At 43.6% G+C, this 22,409-nt stretch overlaps 1 protein-coding gene and 3 gene segments (V, D, J or C); 1 reads left to right on the top strand and 3 right to left on the bottom strand.

The window, feature by feature from the left end:
- The window catches only part of LOC129012897 (T cell receptor alpha chain MC.7.G5-like), a 595,859-nt gene that overhangs the window by 72,227 nt on the left and 501,223 nt on the right, over positions 1–22,409 (bottom strand). The window lies entirely within an intron of this gene.
- The window catches only part of LOC129012899 (T cell receptor alpha variable 41-like), a 188,552-nt gene that overhangs the window by 17,898 nt on the left and 148,245 nt on the right, over positions 1–22,409 (bottom strand).
- On the top strand, positions 9,587–11,094 carry LOC134738130 (T cell receptor delta variable 3-like). The segment is given in 2 exon segments: positions 9,587–9,762; positions 9,996–11,094. Coding segments are annotated over 2 exon segments (372 nt in total).
- Positions 12,770–22,409, bottom strand: part of LOC129012896 (T cell receptor delta constant-like) — a 45,617-nt gene continuing 35,977 nt past the window's right edge. Inside the window, 4 exon segments of the C gene segment in view lie at positions 12,770–13,816; positions 15,023–15,142; positions 15,507–15,608; positions 16,172–16,450. Coding sequence covers positions 15,024–15,142; positions 15,507–15,608; positions 16,172–16,450 — 500 coding nt within the window.

Raw genomic sequence — 22,409 nt, 5'->3', positions numbered from 1 at the left:
TACCAACATCCCCTCACAGCATGCCCGCTGTGGTAAAATGGGAACAGCAACTGCCTCCCCCATTCTACAGAGGAGGAAAATAGAGGCTCAGAGAGTTAATCAATTTTCTCTTAGTCCCATGGAAAATCTCACCAATTATAATGAAGAATGAAGCCTTCGAACAGTCTGACTCCTTAACTCAGTGCTCCATTGATACTGTCATTCTCAGCTATTAGATAAAATAGCACATGAGGGCAAACAGCAGAGACCTGCGTGTAGTAGGAATACACCAGCAGTTGTTTGCATTGGAATCCATTAATGGGACTGCTGTAGTTTGGACTTGGGTTATAAAACAGAATGGAAAATTTGGAAATCAGGGTTCCAGGGAGAAATTTGGAAGCGTTATTCAGACTTACATGGGTTTACTGTCAGTTTCGTTCCCTTTCCAAAGACCAGCTTCTCAGATCCGCCCTGAGTTACACCCCCACAGACTGCTTTACAAATACTGCCAAGACCCTTCCACCACGGGCTGGGAGCCAGGGCTCCACCCACTCTCCCAGGGGAAGCATAAAATTATACAATTGTATAGCTATTCCTGAAAAGGGAGGGGACCTATAGAACAAATCTGATTACTTTTTTACCTTACAGCCTATTAGGTTGTTGTCTTATTAGTTAAGTAATTAGTTAATCCAACTGGTCAGCAGTTGCAGTTAATTTAAAAGAGCTCAGGCTTTGGGGCAGGTAGGCTTGAGTTTAAAACTCAGGACAAGTTTCCTAACTTGCTACACCTCAGTTTCCTCACTTGTAAAGTGGGGAAAACAGCAACTGCTTGATGATGTTGTAAGGATTAAGAATATGTAACTGGGTCACAGTGGTCCTGTTGATCAACCCCTGGCTTTACTTGCAGAGAGCGCAGTTCTTTAGGGATTATTTTAGCAACTTTAGAGACTAGAGCATGAGGGACATTCCCTCTAGACATAATCCCCTCACTAAAAAGCTTTTAGCTCTGGAATCTGAGTGCCAAGAATTAAACTCCAGGTTCTCTTTCTTACTTCATCAGCCTGAACAAGTTATTCAACATCTCTGTGCTTCCATAGAAATATAAAATATAAATATATCTCTTCTATTAAATGAGGATAATAATAGCACCTAACTCACAGACCTGGTATAAGGATTAAATGTGGTAAGAGAAAGAATGCAGCACATCAACTAGCATATAGAAACCAATGAATAAATCATCATTATTATTTTCCTCCCAAGAAGGCAAACACATCGCCAATGTTCCTCTTTTCACAATGACCTAAAAATATGAAAGCCCTTGGGCACTTGTCTTCCTCTAACTGATAAACTAGAAGGGCTATGAGGGCACAGAAGAGCCACCAAGCAGTTTGGTGAAGGGGTTACATGATTTTGTGAGAGGTTAGAAAAGGCTGCATCCCACTGCACACATGTACATCCATGAGCATTGTTTAGCCAAGCAGGACTTGAATGTGGCAGAGATGGGGCAAGAAGCCATATCTCAATTCATTGGCATAAAATGGATACATTCAGGCAGAGGATTCAATGCTCCTCTCTACTTACCAGGATTCACTGTGAGCTGTGTTCCTTCCCCAAAGGTCAACCCAGAGCCACTGGTTTGTTAAACACTGTGCTGAGGGGCTTTGCAAAAACCTGTGGCGTCAGCTTAATGAACCCAGCTTTGCAGAGCTTCCCAAGAACTAGAATTTTTCTCCAACTTCTAAGCTTCAGAGGAAGGACAAGTCATGGTATCTTTCTTTCCAGTAGCCTAGGGCTTCAGGCCTGAGAGATATATCCAGAGATATGATTTTCACTTCAAGACACCAGAAGGCTCAACAAGCCAATTCTGTATACATATTCTATGGTCCAAAACAATCACATAGCTGATGCAATCTATCATAGAATATCAACCCCACTGGGAAAGAAATTAGCTATGCAGAACTTATAGGTAGTGTTCTATGGTCATAATCATTGTCTGAAGACAAGACTAGCATTTTCATTTGTTTTTTTCACCCCCCTCTCAGTCTGCAGATGGCTGCACCTTTCCCCTAATATCAAGTTCAATTACTGTTCCATTTTAGCTTGCTTTTTCTTTCAACAGGCGCAGAATGATTTTATCTCCCTTTGGAACTCAGGATTTCTTTTTGAGTTCATTACGTCTTGGGTAAAGAATGTTTGGGATGCAAATGATGCTGCTGTGGCCAAGGACTATGACTTTTTTTCTCCCTTGGGTCTGGGCTGGTGAGAACTATGAGCTGTCTTGGCTTTGCCCTGGACCTTGATATCAGGATCAGTTGTGTGACCTTGAGCAAGTTCATAACCTCTCTGAGTTTCACTGTCTTCATTTGCAAAATTAAAGAGGTGGGTGAGGAGATCTTTAATTATTTTCTGAGCTGAGAGTCTTTGATTTGATTATTTGGATCTAATTTATCCAGAAATGCTGTGCAAATGTCCCTGCCCTCCCCACTCACCACCAGGTTATCTAATCCTCTTACTTCCTAAACAAAATAAAATGAGCACACAAAAGAAAAGTAGTTCTCTACTTTTTACATAGAGAAATAGAGTTTTCCAAGCCTACTATCTGATTTAACATTTGATCTTTTTAGAAGTTTGAAGTCAGAATTTTGCAATCAAATCTTCAGGGAGAAGTGTTCTTTCTTTGGAACTTCCAGATAATTCAAAAACCAAACCAAATAACCTGACACCTTTGGTTTAAAGATAGCTTCACTCTCACTCGCGTCCCCATTCCAAATGTAAATTTCCTGTTTCCTTCCTTCCCACAGGAGCTGCTGCCTTTACATAAACTACAGACTCTTGCTTACCCATAGGAAAGGTGGTTTGATCTTTACAGCCTTTTCCCACCGGATAAGAGAATTCATTATCTGGCCAAGTGTTTCAGCCCTCTGATTGCCAGGTGTTACGTATAGAGGGGTTCCGCTAAAGCTACCTCTGGAGTTGAGGTACTCACCCAGGCTCACAATTAACTCAGTCCCCTTCCCAAAGTTGAGCATCTAGGTGATCTTCACACAGTGCCCAGGCCCTTTACCAAAAGCCCCTGTTAGTGCTGTGCTGTAACTTCCTCCTCTCAGATCCTGGTCATGTCTCTAGCATGATTAGGGATGCAAGGGGGACCAGCATCGTGAACAGTCATCTGGGCTTGCACCTCTCCTACTCATACAGCCCAGGATTCAGGCTGTGAGGACAGCAGGACCAACCACTTCAGGATGGTCCAAGGTTCTCTGGCTACACAAGGAACTCATGTCCTGAAAACCTAGCAGGCTGCCTTTTGTTGTCCACCCTGCTCTACAGATTTATAAGAAGATAACGGCCTGCTGATTTACGGCTTGTTCTGACCTAGGCCAGGGAAGGAGACCCTGGTGGGCCACCAGGGATGCCAGCTCCCTTTTTCATCACTGGAAAGACAAAAAGTACCACTTGTTTGTTGACTGCTGGGAGCCTAATTGCAGAAACATATAATTCTTAAAATACTTTTCCCCTGTAGATTTTACAGATCAGCTTAAGAAAATATATAATTGGTAAGATAAACCTGCCCTACAAAAGAATAAAATACATGCTAAAGCCAATCATAAAAGAATATTTTGATTGCCCGGTGTTTTAGGTTACCCATGCCGTTGTGCACATTTTCTTCTGAAGCTAAGCTACTTACCCAGGGCCACTGTGGTTAACTATGTCCTGGTCCCAGAGGTAAATCTGTTGTCATTTTTCATCCCATCTCTGGCCCGTTAACAACCCCCCAGCTCCCTTAAGGCAATGATAATGTTTCCTCAGAAACTGACTCAGATGATCCGTGGGAATAACTGTAGACTCTTAATAAATATTTGTTAAATTGAATTGTATTAAACACTCATCTTTTGCTCCTGCTTGTTAAGGCACATTAGAATCTCTCACTGATAATTTTCAGATAGAAAAAAAATTCTGCCAAATATTTCTTGCTGAGTTCATGATTCCTCTAGTATTGGCTCCAAATGTCAGTTTCCTATTAACCCAGTACCCACAGGAGTGAGCACCTTTACAAAAACCAGAGGCGTCAGCATGGTTGAAAGGGATGTGGCATCAACTTTGTTGACAGAGACACCCCTCTGTTCCCCAGAGGAGCCCCATTTTGCCTGGGAGAGGGCTGCCCTCTTTCTGTCTTTCAGAGAGGAGATAGGAGAGAGCAGAGTATATTTCAGGGATGAAGATAATAAATAAGATAACAAAATGTTATCACACTAGACAGAGCCTTCTTCTTTTTCTTTTTTTTTTGGCCAAATAGATAGTGTCCAACTATCGAAAGTGGCCAAATCGAAAGGCTGTTTTCAGCACTTTTCTCTCTCCCAGATGTAATAATAACTGGATTTCAAATTGGCATATGGGCTTGGACCTCCAGGCTCTGATGAGTCACACATAGTAAACCAGGAAATTATGCTACCCCCCAATGAAGAAGCATGTTTTCCCTTTTCCTCTTGCTGGGCAATGAGGAGTTCAAGCAACATGCACAGGGGGATATGAACTAATAACTCTTGGGTCAGCTCTATAATTTTACACATTAGCATCCTAGAATGTGAGACTTGGAAGGAAATTTAACAACTGCCTGGGCCAATGCCCTCATTTTAGAGATGAAAATACTGAAGCTCTGCGGGATAAATTTGCTCAAGGTCATGTAGATACACAGAAGCAGAGCTGGGACTAGAGCTCAGGACACCTGAGTTCCACTCCCACCTTGTGTGACTCCCTTTATGTGACTCAGGAGAACAAGGACCTTCTCTGGGTGGTCTCTGTCCCCAGGGGCTCTGCTAGCTGGCTCAGGGTATGATTATTCCTGCTAATTATACAAGGATAAGTCCATATATGAATAAATCACACCAGGGAAGTGTTTGGCCTTGACGCATTGTTTATGATTTTAGAGAGAATTATAGAAACTTCTAATTTATTTTAAAATTTTATTTCTTAGGCTGCAGGCAACAGCAATTGATAGCAGGGGAAATGGTCCATGAGATCCCAGGGAAGCCATGGAAAAGACAGAAGTGGAAAAATTTGCCCTTTACCAAAAGGACAATCCAATGGAGAATTGGCTCTGATTATTCTTTCTCTGCAGGGCTCATTTCAGGGAATGACATAAAGAGCAGCAACGGGAAATACAAAATGGTGTGGGGTTGCCTCCTGCTTCTGCTCCTGTGGTAGATATTGCTAATAGACACATCACTCTCTTCCTCTGAGTATAGATGTGGCCTCAGAATCCTTCTTACAAGCATGCTCCAGATAGTCTCTACCAATTGTTAGCTCTTGATAATGGAGATATAATCTGTTTGCCCTCCCTGCCCTGGGGAATAATAGGAGAAAAGACCCTGCAGATGGCTTTAGAAATCTGGTTAGCAAGAGTCAGGTCAGGTCCCACACAGCCCCATCATAAAAAGTATCACTGACCTGGTTGGACCAAGACTGTTCTTGCCACAAGCTGCTCCAGAGGTGGCAACAGCAACACCGTGGAGTGTCCCTTCTTCCTCACAGTTTTCCTTCAAACGTTGGCTTTGTGGAGGGCATTAGGCAAAAAATCATGGTAGGGTTCTTCACACTTGTTCTTGCCCATGGGGCCCTCAGCAAGGTCTTTCCCCAAAGCAGAGGCCCTGGGTCCCCATGGCACTGTCCCAGCCTGGGGTTGGAGGTTGTCTACGGGAACTTGTCCCTCCCTGGTGTGCTTCCTGCTATTCATCAGGCCACGTCTGTCCCAGGGATCTCGGATAGGATGTGCTACAGGAAGAAAGTGATGCAGAAATCCTTTCTCTAGACCACTCACCCCCATTTCCACACGTTCAGACATTTCTAGGCTTTTCCTTTTTAATCACGTTTCTATTCTTTCATAAGAAAGAGATGCACTTGTCTCTATCCATCCAAAGAAATTTCCCTATGTCCTCTACTGTTGCATTAGGCTTTTTGTAGACAAGAAAATGTCCATTTATCCTCTTAGGGTGCTATCTCATATCCTTAAAGACAGTCCTCTTTGGGTGACTGGTGGAGGATAGTCCCTTTGGGCCGACAGAGAAGCAGCTGCCAGTCTCAGAGTTGAAAAGGGAATGGAGACAGAAGAAGCAGCTTTGACTTGAATTGTGAACAAAGAATGTTTTCCTTCCCTGACCTATTTTCTATCAACCTCCAGTATGACCTATTTATGGAGATGGAATAATTAGTAGCAGCAGAGGGCGCTACAAGGTCAAAAACAAAGCTGCCCACCTCAAAGGAAACAGAAAAGTCCCTCTTCTGAGTGATATGAGTGATCAAGATCCAAGCTGTGGGGCAAGGGCGATGTTGTTCGCCAAATCTCTTGGCTCCCACCTGGTCTGAGGGCCCCTCTTGAGTGGCAGTTTTGGGCTAATGAAAGACAGCCCTGCTTCACTGGTGGGTGGGTGGGGCCTGCAGGACCCTCAGCACCTTGGGGAGAGGCATGGGCTGCAGATGCCAGTAGGTTTAAGGAAGATGGTGTGGGGAAACTTAGGGGCAATACGTTGTTAGTGGGCCACTGAATCTTGAGGCTCTCTCTTATTCTTCAGTGACGGGGTCACTTGATCATGCATTGTGGCCTCTCATGAACAAGCCTGTTACAACGTTTGGAAGACATAAGAACAAGGGGCTGGAAGGCTCACTTCTCATGCTCCTAACGCTCTTAGGGACTTGGGGAGAACACAGCTGGCTCATGTCTCAGAGGATCACAGGTCTCAGGGGATCACAGAACTCTAGGACATGCTTGCAGCACTGACAGCAAATTAAAGATATCGGTCTTTTTTTTTTTTAACCATTGATTGATAAAACATATCAACAATCTTTTGCTAGATTTTGCAACTTTAAAATTTAGATTTGCTCAGCGTCTTTTCCCTGAACAGCATTGATGAGAGTAACACTCTTAGGAACTCTATTCATATGTCTATTTAATAAAAATGGCAACATTTAAATTAAATATGCAACAGCAATACCTGACATTCATACATCACTTATCTGCTGGGTGTATTGCATGCGTGACCTCACTAAATTTTCCAATAGTCCCGTGAGAAAAGCTATTACTATCTCCATTTTGCAGATGGAGAAATTGAGACTTGGAGAGTTAGGGCATGCTTAAGGTCACACCGTCAGTAAAAGCTGGAGCTGATAATGAACCCAAGCAGGCTGGCTCCAGGATCCCACTCTTAGCCATTATACTGCACTGCTGTGCTAAGTGCCTGCCCTTCCTTGGGGGAGGGATGCCTTTCAAGGAATATTGCAAGGACACCAGGGCAAGAGAGTCATGATAATGCTACCCCAAGCAGGACTCAGGTTATGTCTGAACCTTCCATGTAAAGCATTATAGGAGAGGATGTGTCCTTCTGTGCGAAGGTCCATTAAACCCACTTCTCTGTGCTTGGGTATGGTCAGACGTAGCTGAGGTTGGGCAGTTAGAAGAGGAGGAGCAGTTTAACTTGAAGATGGTTATGGTCTAGACCAGGAAGGGAACAGTCAGCTTCCATATAAATATCAAGCCCAGACAACATCTTTAGAGCAGGGACAGACACTAAGAGACTGTGGGTCGGGAGTGAGCAGAATCCTTGGACCTGGGAGAACCGGAAGCTCTGAAATGGACTTCTGCCAGCAGAGAGCTGGGTCTCGTGGACTGGACCCCTGCCAGCAGGCGGCAGTGCAGGCCTGGGCAGCCAATGCACCAGTAAGGCAGCCCCTGGGCCCTGAACCTCCCTCTTCCACATCCAGGGGCCCTGAAGATGCTCATGATGGGACTCTGGCCTGCCTGGTGCTTACTTTTGGTATTCTGCATGCCTAGCATTGCCAGATAAAACACAGGATGCCCAGTGGAATTTGAATTTCAGATAAACAATGAATACTTTTTTAGTATAAATGTGTTCCAAATATGGCATGTCCCAACTACCCGTATTACTGAAATTTTTGTTGTTTATTTGAAATGCACATTTAACTGGGTGTCTTGTATTTTTATTTGCTAAATCTAGGTGAATGGTTAGTTTTTAAGTGAAGAAATTGCATTCCTTTTTTTTACACAGATATTTACTGATTGTGTGTGATGTGGTCAACACAAGCCCAGGGGCTGGAGACATATCAGTGAAAAGATAAGCTCCCTGCCCTCATATAATTTATATTATCGTGTGTGTGTGTTTGTGTGTGTGTGTGTGTGGGGGGGCGGGGAGAGGTGAGATGGGAGAGACATAAAATAAACATGTATGAATCTGATGATTTCAGATAGTGACGTGAGGGAAAATAAGAACAGAGATGTAATTGAGGTTGGTTATGGGTGGCATGGGTGACTAATTTAGTTGGAGCTGAGAACTGTGAAAAATTGGGGACAGAGTTTCAGGTAGCTAGAAAAGAGAGACATAGAACGGATGAGAAGGAAGGCCACTGCAGCTGAAGGGAAGAAAGAGAAGGAGCAGATGTGAGGTGAGGCTGGGGAGGAAACAAGGGCCAGATCATTTGCAGATGTTACAGGCCTGGGAAGGAGGTCCAGCTGTCATCATCTGATATACATTTTATGAAGAACTGGAGAATGGATTGTCCAGGGACAAGAGCAGAAGCAAGGGGGCCAGTTAGTGGGTTATTGAAGCAGTCCCTGTAAGAGGTGATGGTGTTTATAGAAGGTGGTGGCAGTGGAGATGGAAGAAGTAGATGGATTGGAGATATATTTTCGTGGTAGAACTGACAGGTCTTACTGATGAAGTGGATGTAGGGAAAAAGGGAAATGAAGGACCTTCTAGAAATACTCCTAGGAACACTCCTGCATTTTGGGGAGTGAGTTAGTCACTGTTCTGTTTTTCACAGCAGTGCTTCCCAACTGTTGTCATATTGATGGCTTACATGGAAAACCGTATTTGTAGGGCTCCTGACTGGGAGGGGCTGGCTCAGGGGCTCCAGCCACCCCAGGTACACGGTCACTCTGAACACTATTTTAGCAAGCTTGTAACCCACTCATGGCAGTTCACCTGCTGGGAAGCTCTGTTCAGGATTTTCCAGCTGGAGCCAAGTGTGTGCTGCGGTGGGCCCAATGAGAGATGGAAAGTCAAGCTGGTGAAGTGCAAGAAGCACTTAGGATCAGGACACTCCCTCAAGCATCTGAAATCAAAGATTTCTGGAATTCAGGTCTAGGACAGATTTTAGAAAGGATCTGGTCCAACCCCCTTTCCTCCCTCTTTACACAGAGGAGTAAGGGAGTTGTCCAAGGTACTCTTTCATTTATTCCATTTATTGAATAGAACAAGGTGTGTGGAGCCATGCTAGATGCTATGAGACAGTGTCACTCAAAGTACGACATGTGATTAATAGACTAGTACACCAGTCTGTGACCAGGCGATACAGAAATGGAGAGTGAACTACTTTTGTAGCAGGTGGATATCCAAGAACGCCATCATTAGTCTTGTAGTTTTCTTTCCTCCCTCACTTCCTCTCTCTCTCCCTTCCTTTCTTTTTCTTTTCTTTTCTTTTTTAAAAGTAATCCATTTTTCATCGTCATATGTATTAGTTCAAGATGGATTGGGGCCAAAATCATAATAGCAATAGCAGTTTCCTTGGCTGAGCGCATTTGCCTCTAGGAGTCACGGCTGAATCAGTCACATGACTGTCAGCACTGCCAGTCTCCTCTTGTTTTCCTCCCGTCTTCTTTCATTAGAACCGTCAGATAGTCTCTGAGATCTTAGGAACCCTGTTTTGTTGTATATCCTCTGCCCTGATATGAAGAAAAGATGATTCTTACTGTGGGCTTTAGCTTTTTGTTTTTCTGTAAGTAGATTCATTTGTTTACATTCCACTTGCTCTATAACCCCATTTCTCCTTCTCTGACTCTTGAAGGCTTTTTCTCTTGCACTCTTGGCTTTTGGTTATTTTCTGCCTTTGGCTTTATTTCTGTGTCTTTCTCTTGCCTCTGCTCATTGAGTTCTTCTGGGCTAGGCATGTGCTGTACTTTATGTCTGGGGGGTGCAGAATTCACGATTTTCTCATTGTCTTTTTCACAGACAGGGGCATGCTGTGTGACAAAGTAACCCAGAGTTCCCCGGACCAGACGGTGGCGAGTGGCAGTGAGGTGGTACTGCTCTGCACTTACGACACTGTATATTCAAATCCAGATTTATTCTGGTACCGGATAAGGCCAGATTATTCCTTTCAGTTTGTCTTTTATGGGGATAACAGTAGATCTCAAGCTGCAGATTTTACTCAAGGACGGTTTTCTGTGAAGCACATTCCGACCCAGAAAGCCTTTCACTTGGTGATCTCTCCATTAAGGACTGAAGACAGTGCCACTTACTACTGTGCCTTTAGCACGATGATGCAGGTGCCCAGGAAGTCTTAACACAAACTCCTGGGGCACAGCTCAGCAGAGCTACCTCTTAGGGCAGGTCATGTCTGGGACTTGGCATCCTTCTCTTAGCCATTTTGTGTTCCAGCCTGGCCTTTAGAAGTGACCTAAAGTGTCTTCTGAGAAATAAATGGCCTGGTCAGATCCAGGGGAGCACCCTGGCTTCAGAGAAGCAGAGTATCTCCCCACTTCTGACTCAGTGGGCCCTTGCCACCTGAATGACTCCTGATAGGCAAGGGAGAACTGCATGTTTAGGGAGCATTGTCTTTGTGTCCCTGGTGCCCTGGTTGCCCCTGATACAGAATGGGGCTTGACAAGCCTGTGCTGCATTTTCTGTGAGGGTTTCAGAATGCAGGTTCAGGTGCAGGTAAAGGGCCCATCTAAGGTGAGGCCGTCAGCAGTGTCTTTATTTTAGTTACCACCATCATTTATCCATTATTATGAATTGATCTGTTTTCATTTCAGAGTTAAATTAGGGCCAGATGTGGTGGCTCATGCCAATAATCCCAACACTTTGGGAGGCTGAGGTGGGCAGATGACTTGAGGCCAGGAGTTCAAGACCAGCTTGGCCAACATGGCGAAGACCCGTCTCTACTAAAAATACAAGAATTAGCCGGGCGTGGTGGCTCGCGCCTGTAGTCCCAGCTACTCAGGAGGCTGAGGCACAAGAATCGCTTGAACCCAGGAGGCAGAGGTTGCAGTGAGCCGAGGTGGTGCCACTGCATTCCAGCCTGGGTGACAGAGCGAGATTCTGTCTCAAAAAAAAAAAAAAAAAAAATTAAGTTAGACACAAAGTTATTTACTTAAAAGACTTTTCACCAATTTACTTTTTTTTTTTTTGCATCTTTTTATATCCAGCCACCTTCTCCTTGATGTTCTTTGACACCTCCATTTTACTTATTTTATTTGGAGAACATTTTCTTTTTTTTCACTGCAGAGCACTGAGGCACTCCTGGAAAGTTGTGACTTCCAGAATTCCAGCTGCCAAGTTCCTGAGTTTGGAGCTCAGTGGTGTCTCCAGCAGAGAAAATTTCCTCTGGGGCAAACTGACTATGTGATGTTGAAAGAGATACACATCCTCAGTCCCTGGGAATCAGTCCCTCCTTCCTCTTTTCTTGAATTACCTGCCTTATAGAACTATTAGAGTTATTAGATATAGTCTTAGAAATGGAAGAGGCCTTACACATTATTTTATAGAAACTACACTGCACTCCAGAGACGTGGCAGACATTCTCAAAGTCATATAGCTGGCTAATGACAGGCCCAGAGATGCAGCGTTACACTTCCAGGGCTCTCTCCTGCAGCTGCACCTTAGGTGGCTCTATCAGTGAGTGGTTTGGGCAGCGGTTTATGTGCTCTTCAGAAACAGTGGACAAGAGTAGCCACTATACGGAGCAATGGAAAGAAGAGGGGATGAGGGAGCCAAAGGCCCTGGGCATGTGGCTTGGCTTTCTGGGGCTTCTGTTCTAAATGCCTACTGAGTGTGTCACATGTCCATCTCAGAGTTCACATATCATGGCCCCAGATCAGAAGGCAGCCATAATCCCTCCTGGCTCTTGCCTTAAATCTTCTCTGGAGGCTCCTTTTGGTGTGAAAAATTCATGGTCCTGTGATATGCCAGGATTTTTTTTTTTTTCTGGCATAGTGGGCTAGAGGGTGGCTCGTTTATATGCTAAATATGGGACAATCCTGAAGTTCATTCTAGCTGATACTCACATTGACATCTTGTCCTCGTTTGGGGATGCAGTGTGCTCTTACAGCAGGAACTTTGGGCTGAAAATCTTGAGAACTTGGTTCTGCTCCCAGCAATATCTCTGCCTCACTGAATGACTCTGGACATGGTACATACTTTTTTGAGGAGAGGGCATTTTTGTTTCATCTGAAAAATGAGAATATGATCTTTTTGTTCCTAACAACTTCAGAGGAAACACCCTAATATTACATAAGGTAACTTGTGAATGTTTTGGAAATCAGCATTCTTTACACATACAAGGTGTAGTAGACATGATGGGGGAGTTTGCTGTCGGTGATGGCAAGGGGAGTTGTTGGCGACAGTCACTCTTACACTTGTAACCTCATAAACCCCCACTTGATGCTCCACATAGGTGCTGAGGAAGCACAATAATGGGTTGCTAGGGCTCTGCTACCTGAGCAGTGCTCCTGGAAAAGGCTGTGGCCTTCCTGAGGCGGGAGTAGCAGAGGTCATTGGCCACACTGCAGGTGCTGCTGTTGTTCTTGCTGTAACAGCGGCATCAGCCGAGGCAGCAGGAAACCCGAGGCTGGGTCTCCAAGGCAGGGCCTCTGTAGGCTTGGGGCTCAGGAAACTGCGGTGTGACCCATAAGTTCAGTTTGGCTTTTGGCTGACTAATAGTGAGCTCACAGAGCCGAGCTTCCCCCTGCGGTGATCTGCAAAGAGTAAAGCCAGAGGCGAGGTGCACACAATGCAGTTTAATAAATGCAATAGAGGCAGGGGCTGAGAAGAAAGGCAGAAAACCATCAATACCAAAGTCCCAGGCCAGAGAATCAGTGTCCAATGGTTTCAAACACAGATTGGCAGGCAAAAGACACTAAAAATGTTGTTTTTATAGGGAGAGATAGGGGTCTCATTTCTGTTCCTCCCTTCAAAAACACTTTCACAGTGAGTTGCTTGAAAGCAGACTTGTGTCTTCTTTGTACTCTCAGTATAGTGCCTGGAACTCAGAGGGAGCTAATTCACGCATGTTAAATCAATTAACAGAAAGCAGTGCCTTTCCTCTGTATTTCACTCTGATTTTTGCTAATAGATTGGAGAGTATTTAGATGAGATTTTGGAAATCGCATTGCCTGCTCATAAAGTATTAGCGAATTCAAATGTAATCTCTTTTGTAAAGTACTAGGAGAGGCAGAAAGTGCTGAAACTTTGTCCTCCTCCATGCCATGCAGAATCTCTAGTGTGGCTCCTGAAGTGAACATAGAGGGTGGGACAAGCTGTGAGGACAGGAGGAAGAAGATGATGCTGGTTTGTAGCAAATCTAGTGCTCAGTTGAGCAGAGCCTTCCACGTTTAGATAAAAGGGCACCCGCTCTTCTTCTCCCAAGGCCTATTTTCCTCATGAGGAATGAAGCTGTGAACCTGTTGGTTCTCACTTTCTACTTCAAAAGGTAAAGAAAGTCAAAAGGAACAAAACATCATTTTCAAAGTGTATCAGTTGTAGGAGTAAAAAAAAGAGTCCTATATCTTTTTATATCCTTCTATCCCTTTATAAAACAGCATATAAAGCAGTTAGGACATAAACCCCCCTTCCCCAGGACTTTTGTCTTCCCATCAAGCTGGAGGATGAGCTGGGTTTGTTATCTTCGAAGAAAAATTGGTTTGGTTAGCAGCCATTTTAACAAGGCTATGAGAGGTCAACTTGAATCACAAAGAAGTCAGAAGCCAAGGAGATGCATTTTTGTAAGCCTTTGGTTTCTTCAGGAGTGTAGCTTCCTCATGCCAGTCAGCCTGCAGTGAAGAAAGTTGTTATAGAATAGACTGTCAGTGCTAGAAGGAATTGTAGGGGTCATGTAGTCTGGAGGTGGCCAGTACTGGCTATGCTGTACCATTGCAGACATCACTAATCTATTGTGGCTCATTTTCCATCTACGCATGGCAATAGCTCAGCTAGTTCACCTATTAGTGCTGGCACAAGTCATGGAACTCTTTTGTTCTCCTTAGGTTATTTTTTTTTAACTTGTTTGTTTTACAGATGCAAAATCCCAGGCCCAGAGAGATGAAGAAACCTGGCTAAGGTAACATGTAAGTTAGTGTCAAAATCAGGATAAAACCTGGATCTTCTGACTCTTAGTGTAGCCCTCTTTTTATCCAGCCACACTGCCTGTGTCCCTGGGACTGTTAGTAAAGTAACAGGTGAGTTGGACATCCTTTTTGAGATGACTGGGTATGTTTACTGTCTGGGTCAGATCAGTCAAGTACTCTAAGTCTAGGGTTGTTCCTAGAACAGGAGCTGGGGTTGATGAGCATTTGTGAGTATTGGAGAAGGAGTGACGGGGAGGAGCCTCACACACAAACCCAGGCCCTGGTTTCAATTTCGTGTACAAGATTACCTGAGAATGGAAAGCAAGTAACAGGCAAATAATTGACATCTCAGACCTAACTGTGTATGCATCCTGAGTAGCTAATAGTGAGCTGGTCACTACTAATGCTGTGTGTAGGTTCATCCCAAAGCCAGGCTGATCCACACATAGAGAGGCTGGTCCTTTGATTAAGGAGTGTGAACTGGCATTCCCTTTATCAGGACAAAGATAGGTTCTGCTTTCTCCGGATATTCTTCAGGCAAAGCTTTACTTATGGCCTTGCAAATAACCCATGGTCTCTTGGTCAATGAACAAAATAGCAGTAAAGAAGATGAATTCCCCTTATTTATCTTCAGTTTTCTCCCTGGAGTGAAAGTGAGGGTTATTGTCTGGTGTATTAGAAAAATAGTACATTATACTACCTAATGGGTTTCAGTCTGACTCAAGATGAAAGGATAACAGGAAATGGGGTGCTGTTTTGCTGAGTAGCTGAGATAGCCTACCTTATTAATTCTAAATATGTCTTTATTTTCCCTTTCCAATGCTTCTTGGTTTCTTACCATTTCTAAATCCCCTTTCCCCATGTGCAGTATGGTGTGGGTAGAGATAGAAATAAGAAGCAGCTAATTCTTACCTTACAAGAAAAATAACTTGGCAGTCAAGAGAAAATTGATGGCAACACTCTTTGCAAACAGCATTCGTAGCCCCAGCACTGTGAGGGATGTCATGTTCACCTTCTCGGTATGAACTACGGCTGAACAAGAATGAAGAGGGTGGCTTCAGGGAGAGATTAAATTCCCTTCCAGAAATTGGGCCTGCAACACTGATATCAGCCTGCCCCAAGTCTGCCTAGTTCTTTCTGGCCTGCAAGCCCAGCATGGTGCCAGATAGCCGTCAGAGACCTTAGGCTGCTGCTGACACCCAGCCAGGCAAGCTTGGGAAACCGATGCCGACAGCCAGGTAAGCCCTGCTGGGAGAGTCAGAGGCTCCGCAGAACCAACTGGGCTCAGCATGGTTTGTGTTTTCTTTTGAAATCTGATACATTTTGGCCCCAGTGGACAATTACAGAGTTTGCTTTAACCCTTGATTCTGAAGTTGGCCCTTTGATTTGAACTAACCTTTGGGTTTATGGCAGCTCTTTGAAGGTTGATTTGTGTTTTCAGTTTCCTTTGTGTTTTCAGTTTCCTTTGTGTTTTCAGTTTCCTTTGGTTTTAGGTGATCTGGAACAAACAGCCGTGGTCAGGGTTACATTGGGAATGAAGAGGCTCACAGGATTGTAGGGTTTTAAAACTGGAGGAGACTTTGGGTGAGTGAACTGAGGACCAGAGGATGTGACTTGGTTAAGGTCACATAGCTAATTATACAACATATTTCCCATTCTAGCCTTTTTCATTGTAACATGAGGTCAACATCCAGGCACACCAATATGCGGGAAGAACTAGGATTCTTAGTCCCACGATAGGCTGCATTGCGCTTTCTTGGAATTTAGCACTGGATTAGAATGCACGTGGACTTTCAATCCCAGAGTCTAGTATGAAGGGGACAGTGGTTGGTAAAGAGGAGAGATGAGGATGAAATAAGATGGGCTTTATTTTAGATTCCATCTTAGGGATGACAAGCGTTTCCCTCCCCTGCCAATGGCAGGCTATAGTTGCGCCTAAGTCTTATTTCCAGCATGATGCTATACTGAGAATGATTTGTCCACAGTTACATCTCTAACTTCCCTTTCACCCAATTCTTGTTCCCCATAATCTCCAGCTCCTTGAAGCTAGAAATGACCTACCTGTAGAATTTGTCTTCACTTCAAAGTCAGTGGAGTGCACAGTTTTATCGTCGTGTTGAACTGAACATGTCACTGAATTTGAATCCTCATATTTACCAAGTTTGACAGCATTGTACTTCCCACTGGGAGAGATGACAATAGCAGGATCAAACTCTGTTATCTTCTTGGATGACTCGAGATTTATTCTTATATCCTTGGGGTAGAATTCCTTCACCAGACAAGCGACATTTGTTCCATTTTTCATGACGAAAACAGATGGTTTGGTATGAGGCTGACTTTCTGCAAATATAATCAACTTATTAGGTGAGATGATTATTCACAACTTCGTGGGGGTTAAACAGTGGTGATTACCTCGATTACCCCGGAGCCAAACACTACAATCCAGACCTCCATGCATCCTGTTAGTGACCTGGGCTTATTACCACCTCTGTGAAAGGACAGGCAAGGGGAGCAGAAATGAAAGGCAGTAAGTTTGACTTCTAGTTAGGAGCTGCTAGGAGATAGGGCTGGAAGTACAGATGGAAAATAACAACTACAAAGAAGTTTCTGGATCATCTGGGTTTCGATTATCTGTGGCTTTTTTCTTTTTCTTTCTTTTTTTTCTTTTCTTTCTTGAGATGGAGTTTCACTCTTGTTGCCCAGGCTGGAGTGCAATGGTGCGATCTCGGCTCACCGCAACCTCCACCTCCCGGGTTCAAGTGATTCTCTTGCCTCAGCCTCCCGAGTAGCTGGGAGTACAGGCATGCACCACCACGCCCAGCTAATTTTTTGTATTTTTAGTAGAGATGGGGTTTCTCCATTTTGGTCAGGCTGGTCTCGAACCCCCAACCTCAGGTGATCCGCCCACCTCGGCCTCCCAAAGTGCTGGGATTACAGGCGTGAACCACCGCATCCGGCCAATTATCTGTGTTTTATTAATCAGTCCTCTGGACAATCTAGGTCAGGCTGAATATCTGTCTGCACCAGTTGGTTTTTTGTAAATGCATGGGCCCTTGGATGGTAGATCAGGGCAGATGCTCATGGTCTGCATTGTCACTTGAAGAATCAAGGGTCTGAGAAGGACTGCATAACTGGCTCAGAGGCTCTGAGGATGGCAGTGTTGGGGTCACGGAAGGGTGCCATCCCTTCCGGATCTGCTGGAAAGGGATCTGCTGAAGGTAGGTGGTACATGTTTCTGCCTTTAGGTGAATACTCATTCTTCTGTAGGGGACTGACTACTGTATAGTTTCCTTTGAGTCCTTAATCAGAGGATAACAATGATCATTTTCAGGAAGTCCTTAAATAAATAAAACCAATTTAAGCCCGTTCGTTCTTGTTTTAATCTAAGAGGAACTGTGGAATGTTGGTCCCAGGATTGGGTTCCCTCCTGGCTTTCTCTTCTTTTGTGCCTCACTTTGGACTACCACCCTGTACATGCATCCTTTTCTTTCCTTAAGACCACAAGTCTTGAAGCTTTGAGAGAGATAGTGATGATTCTTTCACACAGTGCCTCACTGAAGTTTTTGAATTGTGATAAATGTTGTGTCCATGGAGACTTAAATTCTTAGGCTATCTTCAAATAACTGTTAAAGAAAGAGCCCTGTTAATACCTGAAATCAAGAAACACAACCAACCTGTGAATGATGATCTAGATACATTTTCAATCCTAAATTTAATGCTGACTTTCAATATTAATTGCTCCTGTAAATTTGCCCCTTAGTATTTGAAACTTAGGTGAATTTTGCTTCTTGATATCAAATGAAAAATACGTTGAATTCCAGTGTACTTTTAGCTACTAGAGGCCTTCTTCAGGGAGAGCATATAGAACCAGCGCACCACAGAATACAGTGGTCCCCCCTTATCCATGGAGGATGCATTCCAAGACCCAGGTGGATGCCTGAAACCTCAAATACTACCAAACCCTACATTCACTGTTTTTTCCCATACGTCCCTATGAGTTTAATTTATAAATTCGGCACAGTAAGAAAGCAGTTCCCAACCTCTTTGGCATCAGGGACTGGTTTTGTGGACGACAAGTTTTCCATGAAGCATGGTGGGAGGTGGGGGATGCTTTCAGGATGAGTCAAGCGCATCACATTTATTGTGCACTTTATTTCTAATATTATTACACTGTAATATATAATGAAGTAATTATACAACTCACCATAATGTAGAATCAGTGGGATCCCTGAGCTTGTTTTCCTGCAACTAGATGGTCCCATCTGGGGGTCATGGGAGACAGTGACAGATCATCAGGCATTAGATTCTCATAAGGAGTGTGCAACCTACATCCTTCGCATGCTCAGTTCAGAGTACGGTTCGTGGTCCTGTGAGAACCTAATGCCGCCACTGATCAGACAGGAGGTGGAGCTCAGGTGGGAATGCGAGGGATGGGGAGTGGCTGTAAATACAGATAAAGCTTCACTCGCTCACCTGTCACTCACCTCCTGCTGTGTGGCCCAGTTCCTAACAGGCCAAGGACCAGTACCAGTTCATGGTCTGGGGATTGGGGACCCCTTCAGTAAGGGGTTAACAGCAGTAACTATTAATAACATAAAACAGTTATAAAAATACACTGTAATAAAAGTTATGTGAATCTGGCCTCACTCAACGTATCTTATGGTACTATACTCACCCAGTTTTGAACTGTGGTTGATGTTGGGTAACTGAAACCAAGAAGGGTGGAACCACAGATAAAGGGGGACTACTGTGGCCCACTAGGAAGGAAAAACAAGAGAGAAAGATTTGCTTGCTGGTTATTTCTGTTCTATTTTCTAATCCCAAAGTTCACCCCAGTAGGTATTAATGCCCTATGGCAGATTGTTTGCAGAAATGGTCACGATAATTTCTCCCATCCCTGAACCCATGCTGGTCTTGAACTCCTGACCTCAGGTGATCCGCCCACCTCGACCTCCCAAAGGGCTGGGATTATAGGCAGGAGCTACCACACCCAACCCAGAATCCATCTTTTTGTTAAGAGAGGGATGGTTGCAGTAGGGGAGCTTCTTCATCATTGTTGCCAGGTATAATGTCTGTGCCAGGTGTGGTAGTGGAGATGTTTTCACCAGAGTAGTCCCTGCAGTGGTCTTTGGGTGTGGATCCTGGCAATGTGGCATAAAAGCCTGCATCCTCTGGCTCACTAGAAAAGTCCATGAACAACCTAAGAAGTCCGACATCAATAAATTTCCTAACTGCTTAAAAAAAAAAAAAAAGACATTAGGTGTTGCTGAACAGAAAGTTGGTAATGAATGTGTAAATGGAAAATAAGTAATTTTCCTTTTCCTTTTTTTTTTTTGAGACAGGGTCTTTTTCACCCAGGCTGGAGTGAAGTGGCCCAGTATCAACTCATTGCAACCTCTGCCTCCTGGCTCAAACTCTCCTCCAGCCTCAGTCTCCCGAGTAGCTGGGACCACAGGTGCACACCACCACACCTGGCTAATTTTTTGTATAAAAATAAATAATTTTTCTAATGCTTTATCCTGAATCTGAATTTGGGCTTCAGCTGTGAGGTTCACAGCAGGAGAGCTACTGCCAGATCAACTGGTTATATCTGGTTGAGAGGGAGCGATTGCTAGTCAGGAAGTTTCTGCTGATCACGGCTCTGTAAATGGACCAAAGTTGATCACGGTTTTCCTAGAAAATCAACTATTCAGAGAAACCCCCCATCACTACCATCATCATTCTCCCCGTTTCCTCTGCTGAGAAGCTCAACTAAAAGACTGATTCTGTTTCAGTCACTCAGGGCAGGAAACTCGTTCCTAAGAATCTGGTTGCTTATGTTTTTGGCTTGAGTTCTAGACAATTGAGAGGATTAGAAATTTTTCAAAGGGCTTTCTTGGAACCTGCTTTCAACCTGCTTGAGAAAACTTCCCCTGTTTGGTTTCCTTGCATAGCTGAAGCCACCTGATAACAGAAAGTGATAACTCTAGCATTAACGGTTGGAAACCACATGCATTGCTCACTCACCTCCCTTCATAAGGGCAACACTTCTTGCTCACTATCTTGACTTTGGTTTGAGACATACTCTGGCTGACTTTCAAGGGAGTTACAAGTTACAAAAGAAACTTGTCCATAAAATAAACACCCTATCTCCTTGTTTATTTAAGAGTATCCCTTAATCCTAGTCTGATTTAGTTGGATAATTAAGGCTTGCTAGAATTTTAAAATCTAAATTCATCAGGCAGTTGTCAAATCATCACTTTGGGCTGGGGAGATTGGGTTTGAGTAATTTGAATAATACAATATAATTGAAAAGACAGATGTCTGAAGACGGTCATGCACTTATGATATTGTGCTCTGACTCTATTAGCATTTCAGATAGAGCATAATACATTGATTTGATAAAACATTTTTCTGAATCCCTCTTTCTACATTAATGTTTATATTTTCAAAACGATTGTTTGAAAGAAAGTGTCTTATCGAATCCATTGTTTGGCATCTTGGGAACCAAAGAAACGGGTGTCTGACTGAATTAAACCTTTTTAAAAACTGGAATGCACTCAATACAGTTGCCATAGGCGTCCTAGTCTATTTTGTATTTGACTTAAACCCAAACGTGAAGCTGTATGAAATTGTAGTCCAAAATTTAGATTAAAAATTTAATTGTTTATCTTTGAAGAACTTGTAGGCTTTTTTTCTTGGTCCACAAATATAATTACATTGCAACATGTGTTTCAAGTGTTATTTCTTTGGAAAATTGCTTTATTGTCAGACTTTCTCTTTTTATGAACACCAATACATTGCTAAGTTTATGTGCTGGTAAACAATACCAAAAAAGTGTATACCATTCCTGAACAGTCTTTCTTAATTTATAAACTTAGAAGTCACCTATGTTTTAGATTCACATAGCTAGTCCTACTGATCCCCTAAGAATTACAACAACTGTAATAACTGTCACTCAGAATTTCAAGACTTTCTGCCAATATGGGATTTAACTTAAACCCTGAAATAAAAGTTTGTTCTGCCTAATTACTCTGACTATGCTAACTACCTTTCTCCAGAATCTTCCAAGCTGTAGGACACTTGTTTTCAGTTTGCAAGGAGGCATGCATACTAGTTAGCTTAGCCAAAGGGATGTGCAGAGATGAAGCAGCTTCCTGAGGAATTGGGGCTGAAGTATCCCTCCCACTGTCTCCGCTGCACCTGAATGCTCCAACTCTTAGCGTAGTTCTTCTAGATTTCTTTGTGTTTTTTGGGCTGCTCTGAAGATTTCAGAAATAAATGGGAGCTATTGTTTTAATATAGAGTATCTATATATATTAAAATAAAAAGAGTTAACAGAGCTACTTAAGTGACTCAGTCTAGTGTGTTCACTCTGGCCTGTTTCACATCTGTAATACTCTGTCTCCTTGTTATAATTTCATTTACTAGTTATAATTTATAATGCAAACTGGATTGCAGCCCCAGTGCCAGGACTCAAATTATCCCTAGAAATATAGGAAAAAGATCAACTCACGGGGCTCCACGAAGAGTTTGATGCCAGTTCCGAAAAACATCTGTCGGGTGTCCCAGGAGCACATTATGACAGTGCCTTACAGGTAACTAGCCTGGAGCTGGCCCTGGGGCCTGGGCTGTAACATCTGTGCCCTGCCTCCCCAGCCTCAGGTCTCAGCCTAGAGACCCCACAGCTCAGAGAACTACAAAGCTGCTCTTGATGAGACCAAGGGGCTGAGTACACAGAGTGTCAGTTCCCTTTGAAGCTAATAATAGTTGAACTGCTTGATAGAGCTGTGAGGGTGAAATCCCCATCCAAGAGATACTAGGGCAGGGCTGAGACAGAGCAAGAGAAGAGGGTGGCAGGTGACAAATAGCTGTCTTCATGATGGAAAATCTAACTCCCAGTTTATTGAGAGGAGCATCCAATAAGAGCACATAGCTTGAGGGTAGGGATGGGGTACTTAACTTGACCTTTCTTACAACAAATGTAACTATAACATCTCCTCAACCTAGAGGAGAGGAGGGTTATAGAAACAGGTTCCATTCTTATTATACTCTGGTTCCATTCTCTTGGGTCACAAGTACAGAATTTTGATTAGAAACCTAATTTCCCCCATCACTCAGACTGAGTCTCACAATAATAACGAACCCGCTTTCTAATTCCCTGAGCTTGGCGAAAGGCTTTCTAAGGACCTGAGGGTTGAACGAGAAATTGGTCACTGCTGGGGGAGCCCACTGGTGCTGTGTGTCATGGACACAGGTCAGAGAAGCCAGTGCTTGCTTTGCATTGCTTATTTTTGTTTTATAATTTTTCCTGACTCTG

This window comes from Pongo pygmaeus, chromosome 15 (assembly GCF_028885625.2).
Source record: "Pongo pygmaeus isolate AG05252 chromosome 15, NHGRI_mPonPyg2-v2.0_pri, whole genome shotgun sequence".
In the NCBI taxonomy this organism is placed as follows: Eukaryota; Metazoa; Chordata; class Mammalia; order Primates; family Hominidae; genus Pongo; species Pongo pygmaeus.
This window is presented reverse-complemented; position numbering and strand designations above follow the sequence as displayed.